Genomic DNA, 25434 nt, shown 5'->3' on the forward strand with positions numbered 1-25434 from the left:
TCCCTGCTCTCTCGCTGGAACCCCCGCTTCCGGAATTATTCCGTGCATCTACCTCTACCAGCCAGAGTGCGGACCCAGTTGCGGTGGTGGTTGCAGGCCAACCACACGAGCAGGGGGTCGAAGATGTCCTTCCCCACATGGACTCTGCTCACCACAGATGCCAGCCTGAGCGGCTGGGGAGCACACTGCGAAGAGCTCACCGCACAAGGGCGGTGGAACAGAGAAGAGTCAGGGTGGAACATCAACCGTCTAGAGGCACGAACAGTCCGGTTAGCCTGCCTGCAATTTGCTCATAGGCTGCGGAACAGAGCAGTCGGAGTGATGTTCGACAATGCCACCACGGTGGCATACATCAACCGTCAGGGCGGAACCAGAAGCCGACAGGTATCTCTAGAGATAGCCCCGCTGATGGCTTGGGCAGAGGCGAATCTTCAGGACATCTCCGCCGTCCACATTGCCGGGAAGGACAACACCACGGCAGACTTCCTCAGCAGAGAAAGCCTAAATCCGGGAGAGTGGCAGCTGTCACCCACAGCCTTCCAGATGATTGTGGATCACTGGGGGATTCCGGACATGGATTTACTAGCGGACAAGTCCAATGCTCAAGTACCCAGATACTTCAGCCGCAAGCGAGATCCGTTCTCACACGGGATCGACGCCCTGGTTCAGCCATGGCCTCCAGGGACTCTGCTATACGCTTTTCCTCCGTAGCCTCTGCTGGGCGCCATCATCTACAAGATTCAGAAGCACCGGGGCCTAGTTCTGCTAGTGGCACCAGACTGGCCAAGAAGACCCTGGTACGCGGACATGAGAAGGCTACTGGCAGGGTAGCCCCTTCCCCTGCCTCCTCTCAGGGACCTGTTACGTCAAGGTCCCATCCTCCACGAGGATCCGGCTCAATTCTCTCTTACAGTCTGGCCATTGAGAGGGTTAGGCTGAAGAAAAGAGGTTACTGAGAGCCGGTGATAGATACACTCCTCCGAGCGTGCAAGTTTTCTACATCCCTCACCTACATAAGGATCTGGAGAGTATTTGAAGCCTGGTGCGACACTCATGGCACCAATCCACATGCGACTACTGTCCCTATGGTCCTGGATTTCCTGCAGGATGGGCTTCAGAAGGGTCTCTCCCTAAGCTCCATCAAAGTTCAGGTGGCTGCGCTGTCTTGCTACGGTCCCAGGAGGGATGGCAAGACCATTGCCACGCATCCAGATGTTTCTCGCTTCCTGAAAGGAGTCAAGCACATTCGTCCGCCACTGAAGTGGCCAGTGCCCCTGTGGAACCTCAACCTAGTTTTGGATTTCCTCGCGGGATCCACCTTCAGACCTCTTCGGGGCCTGTCTCTCCGTTCTCTAACTTTGAAGATGGTGTTCTTGCTGGCGGTGTGTTCAGCACGCCGCATCTCAGAGCTACAAGCGCTGTCCTGTCGTGATCCCTTTCTCAGAATCACTCCTGAGGCTATCCATCTTCGCACGGTTCCCTCCTTTCTACCTAAAGTGGTCTCACGATTTCACCTTAACCAAACCATATCCTTGCCTACCATGGGGTTTGAAGAAATCAGAAGAAGGGCGTTTACTACGCCATCTCGACATCGGCAGATTGCTGCCCAGATATCTGGAAATGACAGAAGACGTACGAAAGACGGACCATCTGTTCGTCCTGCACAGCGGAAAGAAACAAGGAGAAGCGGCCTCTCGGCCCACCATCGCCCGCTGGATTAAAGAAGTTATCAGAGCTGCTTACATAGAGGGCCGGGAAGTCTCCGCCTCTACAAGTCAAGGCTCATTCTACCAGAGCACAAGCAGCATCTTGGGCAGAATCCAGGATGCTGTCGCCTGCAGAAATATGTAAAGCGGCGACATGGTCCTCCCTCCATACCTTCTCCAGGTTCTACCGCCTGGATGTCCAGGCCAGGGAGGACACAGCATTTGCGAGGGCAGTCCTATGCGGTCCTCAGGCAGCCTTCCGCCCGGGCTGGGAGTAAAGCTTTTGTACATCCCATTCGTTCTGAGTCCATCTGGCTACACGCTAGGAAATGTTGAGATTACTTACCTGATAATCTCCTTTTCCTTAGTGTAGACAGATGGACTCAGCATCCCGCCCGGCTGCCGGTATACATGGGTTTCACCGATTCAAGGTAAGCCATGTCATTTTCTTACATACGAGCGTCCCCTTTGCCAGGTGTCGACGCCTTCCGGTTGTGAATGCTGGTGGTCTCCAGCTACTATCAATCGGTCAGGGGAATCCTGTTTCACTATTTCATTGATCGCCAGTACACATATATCCATAACAGCTTTTGCAAGGAAGATTACTGATTTGCTACACTTCCTGTGGGGGTATATGTACCCGTGCTGACGTCAGATCAGTCTCCAACTGCTCGCACGAGCACACTATACCCATTCGTTCTGAGTCCATCTGTCTACACTAAGGAAAAGGAGATTATCAGATAAGTAATCTCAACATTTTCTAACAGAGTACCCAGGGGAAGAAGGAAAATATTAAACATGGCAGATAAGACCCCTGAGAGACTCTACGTTATAACGATGACCAAGTAGATTTGTCACTACCAAACCTAACCTGATAAAAGCGACCTTTCAAATACAAGGAAATCATTTCTCTACTGAACCTCCAATCCCTATTTTCTCAAGTTGAGTCAGCAGAATAGGATGTGACTATAGAATCAAATACTGATTATATATCTAAAAGACAGCAATCACCATTTTATTCTTATCCAACTCCCAAAGAACATAGTTTGCAACTGAAATTAGTACAGTCTTGGTGTTAAAAGAAAGATTAAACCTGCTCTGATAATCATTTAAGATCTTATTATCCTCCAAATAAGTAGACAACTGATTCTCAGTTATTTTCCCCACTGATGGTAGAACTGAAATGGAGTGATACTTGGATCAGCCTAATTCATGGATTTACTTGAACCCTTCAAAACAGGGTACATAACAGCTCTTTTAGAAAGATCAGGAAAATAACCCTCCATCAAAGATAAATTCATTAATTTTACCAGTATATCAATAAATAACTTCCTATGGTTTTATAATAACCAAAACAGACAAACATCTATTAGGCTGCAAGATCTCTTCAAGCCCAATATTATTACTTCAATTTCAGTAGTAGCTACCAAGGCAAAGAAACTGCATTTTGTAGTACCAACAGATACAAAGTTAGGACTGTTAGGTTTCAAACACTCAGTGCCAGTAACTGAAACAATCTTTGAAATTATACTAACGGACAATTATACATATATATCTAAAATATTTGTAATCTCCTCTTAGCTCTCCAGGTGATTATGGGACAATTCTTCTGTTTCCTGGCATACAGAGTTCTGCTTTTCATATGGATGGGAGAAGAAACTAAAACCTTTCACTAAGATGGTTCTTGGTGCCTTGCAATTCTTCCATCTAAGAAAACTATGTGCAGAAGTTTGAACCAGTAATTCTGGAAATGAAATATTTGTACATGGTACTCCTTAGGCACATAACCTGAATAGTAAATAATAAAAAGGATATTTTGTTACAGAAATAAGGTTCAAGGAAAAATATTACTATAGTCACAGGCAGATCTGCAACAACGAACAGACCTCTTTCCTTCATCTCTTGCGGTAATTGCCATGTCTCTGTGTCCTTGTCTCTTTCCAGAAGTGTATGATGGATGCATTTGGTTGTCAGTTGGGGCTTTGAAACAAAATAAGCATTCAGAAGAGTGGCGGCATTACATTTCCTCTGGGTCTTCCTGTTAGGCTCCACAGTACCAGGGTTCTGGTAGAGCCCAAGCATTGGACAGCAGACAGAAGCTGGTGATATAAGCACAATGTTAATTGGGAGCCAGGAGCAGGAGTTGCTGGGATGTCTGGGCAGGAACTGGAGCAAAGTCTGGCTGAACAGTTTCCACAGAGCCGATGCCAAGGAGTTTGCTGGGGCAGCAAGATCTGCCTAGCTGAAGCTGTTTATATGCTGGTCTCAATTTGGGGCACATGCAGTTGCTGGTCCAGTGGGGAGTCTAGCTCTTGCAAGTATAAAGGATAAGTATTCTATGACTTCCTGGAGAGCTTGGCGCCTCCCTAGCTTTGCTGCAGTTTTCCAGCCTGCCGCTACCAGGGCCCCTGACCTTTCTTGGTACAAGGTTCTTTGCCCTGACTAGAATAGTGGGTTTAAGAAACTTCCATGTAATTCAAGTTTAAGAGGACGACCTTTTGCACAGTTTGAGTATTAAACATTGCCTTTCTTGATCAGAGTGGGTAAAATGTATTTATTGATTGATTGATTGATTAGCTGATTTTTGTATACTGTTGTTCAGTGGGTCCATCACAACACTTTACAACATAGTAAAAAGAAATATGCAATATATAAGAACATAAATACAATGCATAATAGATAAAATAATAATAAAAATAGTAAAATGTTGTTATTTATTTATTTATTTAACATTTTTTATATACCGCAATTCATGTAGCAAAGTTACATATCATTTCGGTTTACATTATAACAATAACAAGCATGTAAGAATGCGATTACATAAAACAGGGGAGTAAACTAGGATAAGAGTGAACAGGGTAATATAACCATAACATATAGAATAATAGTAATACTGCGATTATTTTGAAAGATTGGCTATAGCTCTGGGTGTGAATTAGGTTAATATAGTATACGGACTTTAGAGTATACGGACTTTAGAGTAAAAGTGTTTATTGAAGTATCTTAGACTTCCTATTTTTCCCCAAATATAAATGGAGCTTCTAGGCCAGGGGTCAGGAACCTATGGCTCGGGAGCCAGATATGGCTCTTTTGATGGCTGCATCTGGCTCGCAGACAAATCTTTAATAAAAAAGTAAAAATCTAACAAAATCCCCCACCCTCCTGACGCCCCCCCCAAGACCTCCAAAATTAATTTACTACAACCCCCACCCTCCTGACCCCCCCAAGACCTGCCAAAAGTCCCTGGTGGTCCAGCGGGGGTCCAGGAGCGGTCCGGGAGCGATCTCCTGGACTTGGGCTGTCGGCTGCCAGTAGTCAAAATGGCGCCGATGGCCCTTTGCCCTCACTATGTCACTGGGGTAGACCAAGGGTGGCGGTAGCCCCTGTGACATAGTAAGGGCAAAGGGCCGTCGGCTGCCAGTAATCAAAATGGCGTCGACGGCCCTTTGCCCTTACTATGTCACAGGGGCTACCACCGCCATTGGTCGACCCCAGTGACATAGTGAGGGCAAAGGGCCGTCGGCGCCATTTTGACTACTGGCAGCCGACAGCCCAAGTTCAGGAGATTGCTCCCGGACCCCCGCTGCACCACCAGGGACTTTTGGCAGGTCTTGGGGGGGGTCAGGAGGGTGGGGGTTGTAGTAAATTAATTTTGGAGGTCTTGGGGGGCATCAGGAGGGTGGGGGGTTTTGTTAGATTTTTACTTTTTTATTAAAGATTTGTCTGTGAGCCCTGGACCCCCGCTGGATCAGCAGGGACTTTTGGCAGGTCTTGGGGGGGGGGGGGGGTTGTAGTAAATTAATTTGGCAGGTCATGGGGGCGTCAGGAGAGTAGGGGGTTGTAGTAAGTATGGCTCTCACGGAATTATATTTTAAAATATGTGGCGTTCATGGCTCTCTCAGCCAAAAAGGTTCCCGACCCCTGTTCTAGGCTGTCATCTTCTCAGCACTAAAACATAAACATAGAAACATAGAACATTACAGCAGATAAAGACTATCCAGTCTACCCATTCATATCTCCCGCTTAACTTTACAATCCCTTCCTCTCTGTCAGAGATCCTCTGTGTCTGTCCCATGCTTTCTTGAACTCTGAAACCGTCCACCACGTCTACTGGGAGAACATTTTATTTGTCCACCACCCTCTCTGTAAATAAATATTTGCTTAGAATCGAGGAAAGATGGGGTAGGGGAGATATGATAGAGACATTTAAATACCTCCAAGGTTTTCATGCAAAAGAGGCGGGCCTTTTTCAACAGAAAGGAGGTAAAGGGGTAGGTTCAGGAGTAATCTAAGGAAATATTTCATTATAGAGAAGGTAGTGTATGCATAGAATAACCTCCCTGTGATGATGGAGACAAGGACAGTATCTAAATTCAAGAAAGCATGGAACAAACACATAAAATCTCTGAGAGACTGGTAGGGATTGAAAAACTGAATAGTTGATTGTAAATTCCTCCTCTTCACCTCTGAGTTTTAATATGTCAATAATAAATAAAATAATAAAACATAGTAAAAGGATTACGATTTCATAAAAAGATAAAATAGGGTGAAATAAGCATGAGAGGGTAGATTATTTGGGTTCTTGTTATGCCTTCATAAATAGCCAGGTCTTAACATCCTTTTTGAAGATCTTTAAACTGTTGTAATTGTATATCCGCTGGGAGAGAATGCCATATCTTTGGGGCCACTAATGAAATCGCACGGTCTCTTACTTCAGAGAGATGTGCAGATCAAACAGAGGGGATAGTTAATAAACCTTTGTTTGCCGATATTAAGGTTTCGTTGGGATGTGTGGAGTTTGATTGCAGCATTTAGCCAGTCAGTCTGATCCTTGTTTAGCACTAAATCAGACACAAAGATACCACACCAAAATTTTGGATAACCCAATATTAATTTTTTGTATTGTATATCAATAAGCTCTACAGGTACCCTTGGGAGGAACAGAGGGACAGGACCTCTCCAGCCAGATGCTCAGAAGCTCTACCTTCTGTTTCTCTCTGTACATTAGTAAAGTCTTCTTTTTATAGATAACATAGACAGTCTCAATCTTGGTGAGAGAGGTAACAGTGGTGGGGCTGCTTGGCAATAGTGATCATAATATGATCAAATTTGATTTAATGACTGGAAAAGGAACAGTGTGCAAATCCAAGGCTCTCGTGCTAAACTTTCAAAAGGGAAACTTTGATAAAATGAGAAAAATTGTTAGAAAAAAACTGAAAGGAGCAGCTACAAAAATAAAAAAAATGTCCAAGAGGCGTGGTCATTGTTAAAAAATACCATTCTAGAAGCACAGTCCAGATGTATTCCACACATTAAGAAAGGTGGAAAGAAGGCAAAACGATTACCGGCATGGTTAAAAGGGGAGGTGAAAGAAGCTATTTTAGCCAAAAGATCTTCATTCAAAAATTGGAAGAAGGATCCAACAGAAGAAAATAGGATAAAGCATAAACATTGGCAAGTTAAATGTAAGACATTGATAAGACAGGCTAAGAGAGAATTTGAAAAGAAGTTGGCTGTAGAGGCAAAAACTCACAATAAAAACTTTTTTAAATATATCCGAAGCAGAAAGCCTGTGAGGGAGTCAGTTGGACCGTTAGATGATCGAGGGGTTAAAGGGGCACTTAGAGAAGATAAGGCCATCGCGGAAAGATTAAATGATTTCTTTGCTTCGGTGTTTACTGAAGAGGATGTTGGGGAGGTACCCGTAATGGAGAAGGTTTTCATGGGTAATGATTCAGATGGACTGAATCAAATCACGGTGAACCTAGAAGATGTGGTAGGCCTGATTGCCAAACTGAAGAGTAGTAAATCACCTGGACCGGATGGTAGACACCCCAGAGTTCTGAAGGAACTAAAAAATGAAATTTCAGACCTATTAGTAAAAATTTGTAACTTATCATTAAAATCATCCATTGTACCTGAAGACTGGAGGATAGCAAATGTAACCCCAATATTTAAAAAGGGCTCCAGGGGCGATCCGGCAAACTATAGACCGGTTAGCCTGACTTCCGTGCCAGGAAAAATAGTGGAAAGTGTTCTAAACATCAAAATCACAGAACATATAGAAAGACATGGTTTAATGGAACAAAGTCAGCATGGCTTTACCCAGGGCAAGTCTTGCCTCACAAATCTGCTTCACTTTTTTGAAGGAGTTAATAAACATGTGGAAAAGGTGAACCGGTAGATATAGTATACTTGGATTTTCAGAAGGCGTTTGACAAAGTTCCTCATGAGAGGCTTCTAGGAAAAGTAAAAAGTCATGGGATAGGTGGCGATGTCCTTTCGTGGATTGCAAACTGGCTAAAAGACAGGAAACAGAGAGTAGGATTGAATGGGCAATTTTCTCAGTGGAAGGGAGTGGACAGTGGAGTGCCTCAGGGATCTGTATTGGGACCCTTACTGTTCAATATATTTATAAATGATCTGGAAAGAAATACGACGAGTGAGATAATCAAATTTGCAGATGACACAAAATTGTTCAGAGTAGTTAAATCACAAGCAGATTGTGATAAATTGCAGGAAGACCTTGTGAGACTGGAAAATTGGGCATCCAAATGGCAGATGAAATTTAATGTGGATAAGTGCAAGGTGATGCATATAGGGAAAAATAACCCATGCTATAATTACACAATGTTGGGTTCCATATTAGGTGCTACAACCCAAGAAAGAGATCTAGGTGTCATAGTGGATAACGCATTGAAATCGTCGGTGCAGTGTGCTGCGGCACTCAAAAAAGCAAACAGAATGTTGGGAATTATTAGAAAAGGAATGATGAATAAAACGGAAAATGTCATAATGCCTCTGTATCGCTCCATGGTGAGACCGCACCTTGAATACTGTGTACAATTCTGGTCGCCGCATCTCATCTAAGGGAGGAGGAATAGCCTAGGGAGGAGGAATAGCCTAGTGGTTAGAGCAGTGGACTATGAACCAGGAGACCAGGTTTCAAGTCCTGCTGTCGCTCCTTGTGACCTTGGGCAAGTCACTTTACCCTCCATTGCCTCAGGTACACACTTAGATTGTAAGCCCTCTGGGGATAGAAAAATACCTACAGTACCTGAATGTAAACCAGTGTGATATCTCAATTGAGATCGAATGTCGGTATATAAAAATAATAAATAAATAAATAAAATAAATAAAAAAGATATAATTGCGATGGAGAAGGTACAGAGAAGGGCTACCAAAATGATAAGGGGAATGGAACAACGCCCCTATGAGGAAAGACTAAAGAGGTTAGGACTTTTCAGCTTGGAGAAGAGACGACTGAGGGGGGATATGATAGAGGTGTTTAAAATCATGGGAGGTCTAGAACGGGTAGATGTGAATCGGTTATTTACTCTTTCGGATAGTAGAAAGACTAGGGGGCACTCCATGAAGTTAGCATGGGGCACATTTAAAACTAATCGGAGAAAGTTCTTTTTTACTCAACGCACAATTAAACTCTGGAATTTGTTGCCAGAGAATGTGGTTCGTGCAGTTAGTATAGCTGTGTTTAAAAAAGGATTGGATAAGTTCTTGGAGGAGAAGTCCATTATCTGCTATTAAGTTCACTTAGCAATGGTTACATGGAATAGACTTAGTTTTTGGGTACTTGCCAGGTTCTTATGGCCTGGATTGGCCAATGTTGGAAACAGGATGCTGGGCTTGATGGACCCTTGGTCTGATCCAGTATGGCATTTTCTTATGTTCTTATGTTCTTATAACCTATGGGAGTATCACGTGCACAGTTTCTTATGTCAAAACGAGATGAATTAAACCTATATTACCCTGACCCTCCTCCCAGATTGGAGCCTACTTGCCTAATGTTCACATCAATCTTCTGTTAGTCCTTTGTCCTATCAGGTTTTCACCCTCAGGGAGGTATCTAAAACTCTGGTTTCGCTGGTGCCACTGTAGTTGAAACGTTAGCCTGTGAAATTCTGACCTTTTCCTTCTGCTTTTTTGTAACCCCATGACCTTCAATCATAAGTTTTTGACAGCTTCTGCTGCTGTCCGGATGTGTCCTGTAATTTCTTCAAATTAGAATCAATAGGGCATTTAATGTTCCCATTGCCAGAACTGCAAGCAGGCCAAGGCAGCAGAGGATTCTGGGTGAGTCATAGTCTCCATGTTGGTCTCAGACTCAGGCACACATATCATTGTGCCCCTTTCAAATGGCAAGAGTGGCACACCAAAGCACCAGAGAGGGTCAGTGAGTGATAGTTCATGGCAAGTAGGCCTAGAAGTGTAGTCTATCCCTTGGTGTATATTGGGTGTATAGAGCAGTGCATATATCCCTCTAGATCCCTAATAATGTAAGTGATACATATATATAAGCATTTCTCAGTTAGCAAATGGCAGCATTAAGGCTAAGTTACAATAGAAGTCATTCAGCTCTGTCGTTGAACTGCAAGTGCGACTGCATTATCATGACATTAGTCTTAAGCTTTAGTTTACATTACATGAGTATAGAAGTACTGTATGAAAAAACTAACCTGCAAAAGAAAGATATTCTTAATGGGTATAGGGAGAATGATAAGAGGCAGTCCTTTATATTGGACAAAAAAGAAAAAAGGAAAGACATAGAAGAGCTTTATAGGAAAAATGTTTGAAATCACGTTTAGTATTCTCTAAGTCAAGAAACCACATAATAGTATTGGAACCATCATAAGGATAAAAAGAACAATGAGAAGTTATTATGGAAGAAAGTATAGAAAATATAGTTGCACATCCCTGCTACATTGAGCACCATTTATAATGGGTGAGTCTCTGCAAGGAGGACAGTCTCATAATGAGAGTTAAGAAGTAGAAAGATGTAACATAGGAGTACGAATATATGATAAAAGAGAGAAAGAGCATTGGAAACAACAACAGCCGATTTTAAGAATAGCAAAGATGACAAATAAAGAAGTAACGTATGCAGCCAGGAAAGTGAGGGAAGCCAGGAAAATAAGGAAGCAAACGAAGAATCAGCAGAAGAATTCACACCGCCTTGTGCATACATAATAGACAGATTACGAAGGTGTCGAAAAACATAAGACATATGTTCATAGGCAGCAGTGGGAACATAGGTACAACACGCAGTGCCAGTAATAACACACACCACCCTTAAGAGTCAAGAATAGAGTCTAAGGCTAAACTATTTTGCTGAGCCATGACAGCGGTAGCACATAGTTCAGAATTGATAGCATTAAGTCCAGCAGTAGTTAGATTCACAAATTTCATAAATTGGTAACGGATTGTCTGAATCCATTTGATATTTGTAGCAGCTTGGAACCAGGTGTCAACCAAGAAGCAAAGAACATTTCAGTTTGACTAAACAATTTAAATTCATCAGGTACATCAGAGTAGAAAGATAAGCAGAGCGATGAGTGCGAGTTGAAAAAGCAGAAGGTGAAAATACAGAAAGGGGAGAAATAAACACAGGAGCGAACAAGATCACCATAGCACAGGTGCCATGCCATCGGAATGGAAGGAACGGATAAACAGAAATATCACACTGCCAGAAAACACCCATAAGAGGTTGTGAACCAAACTCTAGAAACATAGCGTGATAAGAAGTGTTACAAGAAGAAATACCCAAAAAAGGTCCAGTGCCATTTTGTGGGAAAACAAAAGGAGAAATGAGTGGGAGCAGTATGAAACAGAGGGCCAGGAAATGGTGGCCAAGCACTAACGAGAGAAGCAAAATGAGAAAAGGAAACAGGTAGGCGAGGGAAGAAAAGGGATAGGAGAAATACAAAGTGTAGGTGAAGACACTGAATCACAAATGGTCCATTTTTCTCGTTGACGACAAGAATAAGTAAGATAAGTAACCTGATGGAGTAAATTTTGGGGACAAGGAGGAGAAGTCTCATTAAGAACAGATGCATTCCACAGAGAAATCATAGTGGAAGGGGAAAAACCAAATTTGGTATGTTGGTTAGAATTAGAAGCAGGGAGAATGGAATATGGAGGACCAGCAGTGTGATTATCATAAAAACAGGTTGCAGAAGAAGAAATAAGAGAAGAGACTTGTGCCGAGGTACCAGCAATAGGGCAGGCAAGAGAATGATAAAAACAGGAAGCATTCGAAGGGGATAATGGTATAGTAAGGACAAAACCTGCCATCTGAGTAGTATGAAAATGTTGAGAACAAGCAATACAAGGAGTGTTGGGATAAGATGCAATAGAATGTTTATACATTAACTGATACCACATATTGGTAGAGAAAGGTATATGTGTGGGTAAAGAGAAATTAAGCAAAAGGTCAGGGGAAAGAAAGGTAACAGAAGGAAGTAAAAAAGAGTAAAGAAAAGGAGAGATACATGATGACTAAAAGCTTGTTGTTAGTAATAATACATGTATTGGAACTACCAGAGCTAAGAAAAAGAAAACAAGAATAATGAATAGCAAATTAATTTATTTCAACATTTTTATATACCGAAGTTTGTATGGACATCACATCGGTTTACATAAAACGATAGGGAGAGGAGGAAGAGAGATCGGAAGAAAAAAGTTACATTAAAACAAAAATCTGTTTTGTTTAAAATATAATATAGAGAAAGGAAACATGCACCTACTAAAAAGGTACTTCAATGTTCAAAGATCAGTCCATTGAAGAAAAAAAGTCTTTAGACAATCCAAGGAATCTGAAAGGCTGGAATAGGTTCAGTCCGAACTGGTGAGGCTAGAGAAGCAGGAACAAGAGGTAAAGTTTCAGAAGATAGATTCTGTGCTTGGACAAGGCCTCAAGTCAGCTAGGTGCATGAAGGTGGTGTCAGCGTCTAATAGAGCAGCTGTAGGAATTAGCGTTATTTTGTATGGTCCAGTGTATATTGGATCTTTCCACGTTTGGATAAAGTTGTGTCGATAAACTAGGTCTCCTACTGCATACACCCTCAGGGGTTCAAGCGCTTCGGATTGCTTAGCTCTAGCGGCATTTATTTGCTGTGTTGCCACCTGTACATTTTTTTAGAAATACAAACAAGTTATTGTTACCTTAGCATGTTTCTGATACTCAACTTGGGGTAAATTCATACATCGGCCTGTACATAGTTCAAAAGGAGTGAGTCCTATAGATCTCACTGGAATCATTCTAAGTGCCATCAGGGCAGCTGGTAAGGCGGTAAGGCGGTAAGCCAATTTTGCTCATGAGACAACATCAGTTGTCTTAACTTAGTTTTCAGAATGTAATTCATTCTCTCTGCCAAACCATTAGAAGTTGGGTGATATACAGAGACATGACGGCATACAATGTTCAAATCTGATGTTAAACCATGCATTAACTCATTTCTGAAATGTGTCCCATTATCTGTCACAATTTTTACTGGTACCCCAAATCTGGGTATAATGTGGGTCAGCAATGCTTTTGCCATACAAGTGCCTGTTTCCACTTTACAGGGTATGGCCTCCAGCCATTGAGTATATGGACAGACACAAACAAGTAAGTAACTGTAACCAGAACAGAATTGGATCATATCAGTATAATCACAATGCCATTCTAAGTAAGGTCCCTGTGGTTTTGGAATATGTCGACTAGGGGTCACTGCACCTCTATGGGGGTTTGCAGTAGCACATATTGGACATCTAGTCACAAATTGGGAACAAAGTGTCTGTAAATTTGGAGCCCAAATGCTTTGAGACAAATTGGAGTACAGGGTATGTGCACTGTTGTGCATAGGCCAATGAGACTCATGTAGCATCAGATTTAAAACATTCAAAGCACAACAGAGTACCAGCTGGATGAGAAGTAGGTCATGACCGAGTGTACCAAAGGTACTTTCACGGGTAAATTTATCATACATAGTGTTATAATTATGCTTATTGTGATGTAGAGTTCATAGACTACTCTACAGTCTTAAGTACTGTGCGTCGGTGCTCTTCTGCCTATTCCTGAATAATTCCTATTCTCCCGTCTCTTTGTAAAATGCTTGTTTAAAAAGCCATGTTTTTAAACTTTTCTTAAATGCCTTGAGATCACTTTGTAATCTGATCTCTGGAGGCATTGTGTTCCAAATTATGGGTCCTGCTAATAAGGCCCTTTCTCTCACTTGGGTTAGTCTTGCTGTTTTTACTGAAGGAATGGTTAGGAGTACTTTATTTGCTGATTGAAGGTTTCTGTGTGGGACGTGTACCCGTAATGCTGTGTTTAGCCAGTCTGATTTCTCATCATGAATTAGATTGTGAATGGTACATAGGGTTTTGTATTTAATTCTGTGTTCAATCGGTAACCAATGTAGTTCCGCAAGGGTTTCAGTTATATGGTCCCTCCTCTTTTTTCCGGTTAGTATTCTAGCTGCTGTGTTTTGAAGTATTTGAAATGGTCTTAATGTAGAATTCGGGAGTCCTAGTAGAAGTGCGTTACAGTAATCGGTGCTGGAAAAAATTAGTGCCTGTAGAACTGTTCGGAAATCAGTTTGTGTTAGTGGTTTTAGTTTTCTCGCCTCTCCAGCATCCCCCCCTTAATCCTTCTTGTACTAATGCTTAAGGTCACAGAAGATCAGTGGCGTCTCTAGACAGAAGAATTGTTGGGGGGAGCGCCAAAATGACATTTCTTCATCACACCCACCTCTATAGCATGGATCCTGCTTTAAAATTGGTTTATAAAAAAAAAGATGTTAATAAAAAAGTCCAAAGGGTCTTCTGCATAATTTTAAAAAGCTGGCCAATTTCACACTATAAAATTATTTGATAGCCTCATTCAACTAATTCTATATGGCTGAGAGAGAAGTCAGGAGTTTATAGGAAGGAACAGAATGTCAATACAAATCCTGCACCTCCAGTTCTGTAACTCTGTGCATCCACTTAAGACCACTTCAAATACTTCAGAACACAGCAGCTAGAATACTAACCGGAAAAAAGAGGAGGGACCATATAACTGAAACCCTTGCGGAACTACATGAATGGAATGGAAAGGAACAAACTGCAAGCAAATATTTATTTATTAGGTTTAGATACCGCCTATCAACATTCCTAAGCGGTTAACAAAAAAAAATCATAATCATTTGTATATTCTAAACCAGTGGTTCCCAACCCTGTCCTGGGGACCCCCACAGCCAGTCAGGTTTTCAGGATATCATCAATGAATATGCATGAGAGAAAATTTGCATGCACTGCCTCCATAACATACACATGCATATTCATTGTGGATATCCTGAAAACCTGACTGGCTGGGGGGTTCCAGGACAGGGTTAGGAACCACTGTTCTAAACAGATAAACTAATAGCATGGTAAAGAAAATTAAACATAAGTATTGATGAGATATAATCAATAAAATAAGGCATTATAAACAACAAAATCAACCTAAAATAACACTAAATTCAGACACATTGCCCTCTGCTTTAAAAGAACTTAAAATTTCAAATTCATTGTCCTAAATAAAATGTTGCTGAAATAAGCTTTCACTATCTTAAGGAATTTTAACAAAGAGCCCTCATCTTTGTTGTTTACGTTGTCCCACATTACTAGGACCAGGGGACATCCAGTGAAACTGTGTGCTAGCAGTTTCAAGATGAACACAAGAAAGTATTCATTTAGTCACCATGTAGTTAAACTGTAGAATCAGTTGCTGCCAAATGTATTCACAGCGAGCAGCATGGCAGGTTTCCGGATGTATTCCTGGAAAGCATGGACTTATTTCCCAAGCCTTATTGTTGTGAACGGGGGTGTTTAGTGTGCCCTTGGGCCTCAGCCCGGGCCCAGACCTTCAGGGCCGAGCCGAGGGTTGACGGTGGCTCCGCATGGCTGATGGGCTGACCCTCTGCCAGGCCAACATCCAAGGATGATGGAAGTTGAATGGTCCTTCGACCATTCCGAGCCCTTTCGGACCTGCTGCGAACAGCATGGAGCAGCAGGCCTGGCCTGAGGTTGAGGGCAGACGGAGGCCTTGACACGTAGACAGGACTATGGCCGATGCGGCGGCATCGCAGACAAGACATTTGACAACAACTGGGTTGATGCAACGGCATCACGGACGAGGATCTTGAAAACAGCTGGGATTGATGCATCGGCATCACGGACGAGGAGCTTGACAACAGCAGGGTTGATGCATCGGCATCACGGACGAGCTTGACAACAGCAGGGTTCATGCATCGGCATCACGGACGAGGAACTTGACATCCATACAGGGAAGACACAAGGCATGGACATTGGCACTGTCTCTCAGGGCACAATACTCGGCCCACCCGTGGGACTGAGTCGCAGACCACCCTGTCCCACTGCGCGCCCTACACAGCCCTTGCAGGCTGGTCACGGACCACGAGCAGAGCGGAACAGCGCAGGGAAGATCCAGGTAAGGCGGAACTCCAATAACTGAGCCGGTGTCATTCGAAGCTTCCCCCAAGGCTGGCAGGAACAGAGGCTCAGGAGCACAGGGACACTTCCCACCTGCAAGCCACCTCATTCTCAGGCATACACCATCCGAGAGCACCAGCTTACAGGAACAGAAGGCTCGAGAGCACCAGACGAAGACGCAGGGAAGAACATCCTGGCAGGCGGACACATCAGGATAAGGAAGATCATGGTGGAACATCAGGACATGGTCAGGGACCCTCAGGCAAGACATCAAGACACAAAGACGTGGTATAAAAGCAGACGAGACGAGGAGCTCCACAAAGAACAGAAGACCTTACAAACTCTGGCAGGCAGGAGCCTCCAGAGGGAAGTCACGATGATGCAAGGCCAAGACTGACTGAAGTTGAAGTCCTTTTATAGGGCTGCAGACCGGCGACTCCCTGGGAGGAGTTTGGCAGGCCCACGCCTAGCTGGCCCTATAACTACGGAGAAGTGCTGCGGGCCGGCCCCTAGGGAAGGGCATGGCGCAAACCAAGAAGTCCATGCAAACACAAGCAGCCTCAGGCAGGTCCCACGGACATCGAGGCCTCCCAGGCCCTGGAGCAAATCCTGGATAGTTCACAGGTGAGACCCTGGCTTGGAGCGGCCTCCAGGAAGAGGTAAGAAGCCTCCTGTAGCCCAGCTACAGGAGGGTTCATAACACTTATGTCCTCAAAGGTAAATGGACCTTACACAGTTTGGACTGCAAGAGATAATTTTGTGCGCTCCTTAGTGCACTCCCTTTGTGCACTCCCCTCTTTGTACCACTGCCTCGTTAAGTGACTCATTACTCATAGACCTCCCCACATCCCTAAACAACCAATCCACCCTACTCCCTCCTTCCAACACTCAACCCATGAAATCTTCCATGCAATCCTCTACTTACAAACTGTCCCACATCATTAAACAGTCACGCAGCAATCAAACAGGCTCCCTCACACAACAAATACACACACAATGGATCCAATCCAACGCATTCCCAAACTACCCCACCGCTACATCCAGCACCTCCCTCCCAAATCACATCCCTCCACCAGACGCCTCACCAAAATCCACTCCAACCCTAAAATATCCTTTAACACTCTCACCCTCATATCTCTCCTCCTCATCAATGCACAGTCCATCACCAAAAAAATCCCAATCATTCACGACCTGCTCACAGACTACCAACCAGACATATTCTGTATAACGGAATCCTGGCTCAAACACACTGACACAGTCCTACTCAATCAACTGCCCCGAAACACTTACAACATATTCTCCATACCTAGAAACAAAAGAAAGGGAGGTGGACTACTATTCCTTGCACACAAAAAATTTAAATTCTCCTCTTACCCCCTAAACTTACCCCCCCCAACTTACCCCCCCCATTCGAGACCAACCTATTCAAATCAAAACATCTACAAATACTTCTCCTCTACGCCCCACCTGGATGCGTACAGCACAACCTCTCCCCCCTGGTCGAAGCCATCACAACACACATCAACCTACAAGAACCAGCCATCATACTAGGAGACTTCAATCTACATATTGATACCCACCCACCATCTCCCACCTGCGAACTGCTCCTATCCACCATGACTGCCCTCGGATTCTCCCAAATCATTAACTCCCCCACTCAGAAATCTGGGCACACCCTTGATTTAATCTTCATTAACAATAAAATATCTACAACTGAACCACCCACTACAACCCCGACTCCATGGTCCGACCACTACCTCATACAAGCCAAACTTCAACATCAATCGTCCACAGTAAAAACAGACCCCTGCTTCATCGAATACACTAAACCATGCTCCAGTAAAGATCTTGCAGAGCTGCTACCCGAAGCACTAAAAACAATTGACCTACATGATGCCAACTCAGCCACAAACTCCTGGATTTCCATCAACGCTGACATAGCCAATACTTTATGCCCCACAATAAAAAAGGAAATCAGACCATCTACTAAACAAAATGCTCCTTGGTACACCCCTGAACTGAAAACATCAAAACGAACACTGAGACAAACCGAAAAACAATGGAGACGAACTCCCACACCAAACCTAAAAGACAAATACAGAACCCTACTACACAACTATACAGCCGACCTCAACACAGCAAAGCGCAATTTCTACACAACAAGAATTCATGAATACCAATTTAACCCGAGGACCCTCTTCTCTTACGTCAAAGAACTCACCAACCCTATCCAGAACGACTCAACGCCAAACTCCAACAGCATCTCCAGTGACATACTAGCACAATTTTTCAAGGACAAAGTCGACAACATCATTGCCAAGATTCCCCCATCCCACAACGAATCAACGAACATCCATCCACCCATCCACACTTGGACCCAATTCACACCAGTTGCATCTACAGAAATTGAACCCATCATCAAAAAAACCAACCCAGCTTCCCACCCCGTAGACTCCATCCCCATCAAAACCCTAAAACTCATCAAAGAGAGTATTGTCAAACCTATAACACAAATCATCAACCTATCACTTGAGCAAGGAATCTTCCCTGACAAACTCAAAAATGCCATCATCAAACCAATCATCAAAAAAACCGCAACTCGACAAATCAGATCCTGCAAACTACAGACCAGTCTCCAACCTCCCATTCCTTGCAAAAATCATCGAGAAAACTGTAAACAATCAACTTACAGACCACCTTGATGCCCACAATTTTCTCCACCCAACACAGCATGGCTTCAGAAAATTCTACAGCACAGAGACTCTCCTTCTCGCTCTCACCGACACCATTCTGAGAGGCCGTGACAGTGGAAAAACATTTCTTCTGATACTCCTCGATATATCAGCCGCCTTTGACACCATCAACCACAGAACACTCCTCAACAGGCTTAAAGAAATCGGTCTTCAAGACACTACACTCAATTGGTTCAAATCATACCTCACTAACAGATCCTTCATTGTCAAGACAAACTCATCTGAATCCTCACAAGTGCCCCTCAACCATGGCGTCCCTCAAGGTTCTTCTCTATCCTCGACCCTCTTCAATATCTACCTCCTCCCTCTATGCAAATACCTCTCTGATGCCAACCTCACCTACTTCGTTTACGCAGACGACATACAAATTCTACTCCCCATAACCAAATCCATTGAACTCACCTTGGAAAGATGGAACAAACTCAGTTCAAAACTATCACAACTGCTATCCCAACTATCACTCTGCCTCAACCAAGCCAAAACAGAAATCATTCACATCCAGGAAGACCGTCCCTCCTCCCCCCTCGAGAGCACCCCTTCAAACAACTCAGGAAGCTCAAACAACACGGGGATGCCAATCATACCAAGAACCTCACTCACACCATCCACAAAAAACCTAGGAGTAACTATCGACAGCCAACTCAACTTTAAACGACACATCTCCAATACAATCAAAGATGGATTTTTCAAACTACAAACACTTAAAAAACTCAAACCCCTCCTCCAACCCCATGATTTCCGAACAGTACTTCAATCAATTATTTTCTCAAAACTCGACTACTGCAACTCCCTCCTCCTTGGACTACCAGATACCCACATCAAGCCCCTACAAGTCCTACAAAACGCCGCCGCCAGAATTATCACCAACCACAAAAAATCCTCCCACATCACACCCACCCTCAAAGACCTCCACTGGCTGCCCATCACACAGAGAATCCAGTATAAAACCCTCACCCTTATACACAAAAAAATAAACAACAACAAAATGGTCTGGCTAAATAACACCATCCAACCATACATCACACAAAGATCTCTTAGATCCACCAACTCAGGTCTCCTCTCCATACCAAACCTCAAAAATGCCCACCTCAATGCAACACGCAAACGAGCCATTACAATAGCTGGCCCTACACTGTGGAACTCCCTCCCCACACATCTCAGAAACGAACCCTCACCACAAGTCTTTAAAAAAACAGCTCAAAACATGGCTGTTCTTAAAAGCGTTCCCTCCTGAACCCCACCATACTAAAATACATGTTCTTGAAAGCCTACCCACTTGACTACCACACTGCACTAACGCTTAACACCCCATTCCCCCTTCACCACCACCCCCACCTTTCCCTCCCTCCCTCCCTTTCCTCCCATATCCTTGTCCCCTCTCTACCCGTACCCAAGACATATTGTACATTTTGTAAATAGGCTATATGCCACAACTCTATACTCACATTTATATATACAACTGTTGCAATGTTTCTTATGGTATATTATTTTATTGTTTAAATTAATTTAATTGTTATCTTGTTACAATGTAAAAATAGGGCAGTTCTCGCCCTATTCAACCTGTTATCTGGAAACCGATGTGATATCTCGATCGAATGTCGGTATACAAAATAAATAAATAAATAAATAAATAAATAATTTAGCTTTCTATCTGATGTGGACTGAAGCATTTATTATTTTTGTGATTTATAACCTGCCTTTCAGGCACATCAAAGCAGATTACATTCATGTACTGTAGGTATGAGCCTAGCCCCCAGAAAACTTATAATCTAACAACTAGATGCACTAAGCTGCGATGTTTTCTCGCAGGAGGGGGTCCCACTATTGCAATAGGGGGGGTTGCTGCAATAATGGGTGCCCCTCCCCTCCCCAAAATGGTGGCTCTGTAGCGCATTCTTTTGTGTTGCAGCCAAACACCACAGCACAAAGTTAAGAGGTGAGCGGTCCTTTAACGGCCCCAACCTCATAGGACCGCCATCGCCTTAAAGGGCTGCTGGCACAAAAAAATAAAAGATGCGGCAAATGGGGAGGCTGAGCGGGAATCAGTGCTGACCCCCATCTCAACCCAGGGCCCCCAGAAAGACAAAAAAAATAGAAAACTTTAGGTGTGCAGTGACTGCCCCTTCCCATGTCATCCAGAAGCCCCTCAGTCCATAAAATTAACTTGAGGCTTCGGCCCCAGCCCCCTAAAAATCCAAGAAAACTCCCCACTCCCTCAAAAAATAGATGAACCCCACCACATCCTCCCCCTGCCTCTGACCCTCCCTTTCAGAACCCCTCCTCCCATACCTTAAACCGGATCCTGTGTCAGAGCAGTGTGCAGTTTAGCACCTGACCTGGTTGGCACCATTCTCCAGAATGGCACTATGCTGACCTTGCCCCAGACATGTGACTGGGGTAAAGTCCAGGGATCGGACCCTGGCCATGTGGGAGTTCGAGAGAGCCTCTAATTGGGACTGCAACTCAGATTTTAATATTTTCATGTTAAATATTTCTCTAACAATTAAGAGCACGTCACCACAACAGGATTTCCTGTCTTGGGAAAAAAAAATCTGGTAGCTGAGAACTTCTAACTGCTTAATTAAAAGCTTGACAGATTCCTTAACCCAAGATTCTGTAATGCTGGTTTCTGGCTGAAATATGTATTTATTTGATTTATCACAATTTCTTAACCAAATATAACTCAATGTGATGTACATATAAGATCTGCAGAGTTGGGGGTGGAGTCAAGATGGCGGCGGGACCCTAACACTGCGCTGCTCAGCGTTTTTGTTCTCTTGAAAATTTTTCTCTAAATCGAAATGCCGGCGAAAAGGAAGGGGAAAACAAAGACCTATCCCTCCGAACCCCCTACCTTAACCGGGCAGCCGACCATCAAGCAGTGTCTGGAGACAGCTATCAAGCAAGGGCCAGGAGGTCCAGCTGTCGAAGGCAACGGAGGAGAGTTACCTTCGACCTCGGAAGATGTTTCCCTGAGCCCAGATGTCAGACCTCCGCCGCAAGAGCGAGAATCCCAGCAGAAGTCAGTCAGCCAAAGCCCTGAAATGGTGACCTTGGATTTGGTCTTGGAGGGAGCAACTGCTGAGACTGATCCCGCTCTAAGAACGCTGGAATCCTCAACCGGAGAGAGAGATGGGTGCCCGGTGGAGGAAACATCTGCGAGCGGAGGAGAAGGTGAGACGCTGAAAATTCAGCCAGCCTTTGTCATGATTCCAAAACCAGCAAATGTTACCCTTGATTCTATTTGGGTCGTGTTGAAGAACATGGGTAATGCAGTAAATGATTGCTCAATGAAAATAACAACTCTGTCTCAACAAATGGAAATAATTTCTAACAAAAATAATGTTAAAATAAAAGAAAATCAGGAAAAATTCGTGAAAATGGAGGAGGATATAAAGGTAATAAAAGAAGTGCAAAGTTCCCTTATTCAAGATGGAGATTTCTTGAGTAAGAGGGTGGAATTCATAGAGAACAGACTGAGACATTTAAATCTGCGTTTCTTAAACTTTCCCAAAGTGGTGGGGGAATTACCCCGTGTTACGTTGAGGAGATATCTCCTAGAAAATTTAGAATTTGCGTCTGAACAAACCCCACCTATGGACAAAGTTTATTTTCTGCCAACCAACGCAAAGTCTCAAGTACAAATACAACCGATGGACCTTGAGAATCTCACAGATTACCTTGAATCATCCCATTATGAAATCATTGAAAGAGCTACACTGTTGGTTACTTTTCTGACTGAACTTGATCTTAGTTCAGTCATGAAGAAATATTTCAAAAAAGCGAATAACCCATTTATGGGACAGCCAATAAGAATATTCCCTGATTTATGTAAAATCACTCAACAGAGAAGGAAAGGCCTTTTAGCCCTGAGACAAGAAACCCTAAATATTGGGGCTTCCTTTTATTTAAGATATCCAGCTAAATGTTTAGTTAAAATAAGAGGAGATAATTTTGTCTTTACAGCCCCAGAACAGTTAAAAAAAACTCATAGAATCAAGGAAACAGGGAACAGCAATTGGAACCAGTGAAAAGACATAAATAATTGGAATATAGCTATGTAACCCGCTAGGTTATTTTTTCCTATAATTGTTTCTTGTTTTATCTCCTTAAAAATTTCTCCACCCCCAAATGTTTTGGGGTCTAATGGATACTAAGATAAAAGTTATATGGTTTCTTTTTGAAATATGTTTTAGTTTCTTGTTAACATGTATATGTATCATGTTTCTCAAGCAAAGTTGTATCTTTGTGAAATTATTTGAAATTAATAAAATATAAATTAAAAAAAAAAAAAAAGATCTGCAGAGTTGCAGTCCATACCTTTTTATTATTTACTGTTTGGATAGGGACTCCTGATATTACAGTTTGGTCAGTCTGTCTTGAGAGGTTTATTTGAGGTTTTGAATTAAACTTCATCCTCTCTAGGGCCCATTATTTTTATTTTCAGGTTGCTGTCTTTAAAGGAAAACAATTGAAAATGGCCTTTTGCCAAAAAAAAAAAAAAAATCAACATTGTGCCCACTGGCAATCATGTTGCATTTTCCCCTTTTTGTTTTAAGTCATAAGAACATAAGAACATGCCATACTGGGTCAGATCAAGGGTCCATCCTGTTTCCAAAAGTGGCCAATCCAGGCCATAAGAACCTGGCAAGTACCCAAAAACTAAGTTTATCCCATGCTACTGATGCTATAATACCAGTGGCTATTTTCTAAGTCAACTTAATAGCAGGTAATGGACTTCTCCTCCAAGAACTTATCCAATCCTTTTTTAAACACAGCTATACTAACTGCACTAACCACATCCTCTGGCAACAAATTCCAGAGTTTAATTGTGCGTTGAGTAAAAAAGAACTTTCTCCGATTAGTTTTAAATGTGCCACATGCTAACTTTATGGAGTGCCCCCTAGTCTTTCTATTATCCGAAAGAGTAAATAACTGATTCACATCTACCCGTTCTAGACCTCTCATGATTTTAAACACCTCTATCATATCCCCCCTCAGCAGTCTCTTCTCCGCAAGCTGAAAAGTCCTAACCTCTTAGTCTTTCCTCATATGGGAGCTGTTCCATTCCCTTTATCATTTTGGTAGATGTGGCGACCAGAATTGTACACAGTATTCAATGACATTGAGGCATTATGACATTTTCCGTTTTATTCACCATTCCCTTTCTAATAATTCCCAACATTCTGTTTTCTTTTTTGACTGCCGCAGCACACTGAACCGACGATTTCAATGTGTTATCCACTATGATGCCTAGATCTCAATCTTGGGTTGGAGCACCTAATATGGAACCTAAGATTGTGTAACTATAGCATGGGTTATTTTTCCCTATATGCATCACCTTGCACTTCTCCACATTAAATTTCATCTGCCATTTTGATGCCCAATTTTCCAGTCTTATAAGGTCTTCCTGCAATTTATCACAATCTGCTTGTGATTTAACTACTCTGAACAATTTTGTATCATCTGCAAATTTGATTCTCACTCGTATTTCTTTCCAGATCATTTATAAAGATATTGAAAAGTAAGGGTCCCAATACAGATCCCTGAGGCACTCCACTGCCCACTCACTTCCACTGAGAAAATTGTCCATTTAATACTACTTTCTGTTTCCTGTCTTTTAGCCAGTTTGCAATCCACGAAAGGACATCACCACCTATCCCATGACTTTTTACTTTTCCTAGAAGCCTCTCATGAGGAACTTTGTCAAACGCCTTCTGAAAATCCAAGTATACTACATCTACTGGTTCACCTTTATCCACATGTTTATTAACTCCTTAAAAAAAAGTGAAGCAGATTTGTGAGGCAAGACTTGCCTTGGGTAAAGCCTTGGGTAAAGCAGATCATGATACAATATTTTGCAATAAAATCGCCAACCACTTTAAAACAAAAGTAACCAACATTTCCACAGAATTTTCACAACTACCCTACCCCACCTGTGTCAAGAAAGAACCTAATTGTCAATGGTCCGAATTTAGTCCGGTTTCAGACAACTCAATTCAAATTATAATCAGCAAACAAAAACCCTCAAATTCACCTTACAACCCTTGTTCAGGAGTCTTCTTCAAAGCTATTGGTCATCATGCATACTCTTTTCTCAGTAGCCTAGTTAACCAATCATTAGAAACAGGACAATTTCCATCTAATCTGAAAAAAACATCCATTCTACCAATTCTAAAATCAAAAACAAAAGGTACAGCCGATCTCAATAACTACAGACCTATTGCCTCCCTCACATCATTAGCTAAACTAATAGAATCTGCAGTTTTACGTCAACTTTCTGACTTTCTATCCGAAAATAACATTCTCCACATTAACCAGCACGGCTTCAGAAAGGGACACTCTACAGAAACACTTCTCCTATCTACCTTTGACACATTATTCCGGGCATTTGATTCATATACAGATTACATTATAGTATTTTTAGATATCTCAGCAGCATTTGATACGGTCGATCACCAAATTCTCATCTCAGGCCTACAAGCAATAGGCATCACTGGAACAGTATTAAGTTGGTTTTCATCTTTTCTTACAGATCGTCCTCAACAAGTTAATATTAACCATCAATCCTCTACCCCCTACACAATTCCATCCGGCGTTCCCCAAGGATCTTCATTATCTCCCATACTATTCAATATATATCTTCTTCCGCTTTGTCATATCTTATCTTCACTCAACCTACAATTCAAAATTTATGCAGACGACATTCAATTTCTGGTCCC

The 25434-nt window shown here is 42.7% G+C and overlaps 1 protein-coding gene across 6 annotated transcripts in view; it reads left to right on the forward strand.

The window, feature by feature from the left end:
* The window catches only part of UBE2D2 (ubiquitin conjugating enzyme E2 D2), a 590974-nt gene that overhangs the window by 426843 nt on the left and 138697 nt on the right, over positions 1-25434 (forward strand). Inside the window, exon 7 of one of the 6 annotated variants that reach the window (XM_029583546.1) lies at positions 3651-4324. The exons of 4 other annotated variants lie outside the window; for them this stretch is intronic. In XM_029583546.1, coding sequence (XP_029439406.1) covers positions 3651-3751 — 101 coding nt within the window. In that variant the 3' untranslated portion in view covers positions 3752-4324. Of the gene's footprint in view, positions 1-3287; positions 3566-3650; positions 4325-25434 lie in introns of those variants that run through there. One more of the 6 variants, XM_029583547.1, reaches the window with a different exon arrangement.

Source organism: Rhinatrema bivittatum, chromosome 18, assembly GCF_901001135.1.
Source record: "Rhinatrema bivittatum chromosome 18, aRhiBiv1.1, whole genome shotgun sequence".
Lineage (NCBI taxonomy): Eukaryota > Metazoa > Chordata > Amphibia > Gymnophiona > Rhinatrematidae > Rhinatrema > Rhinatrema bivittatum.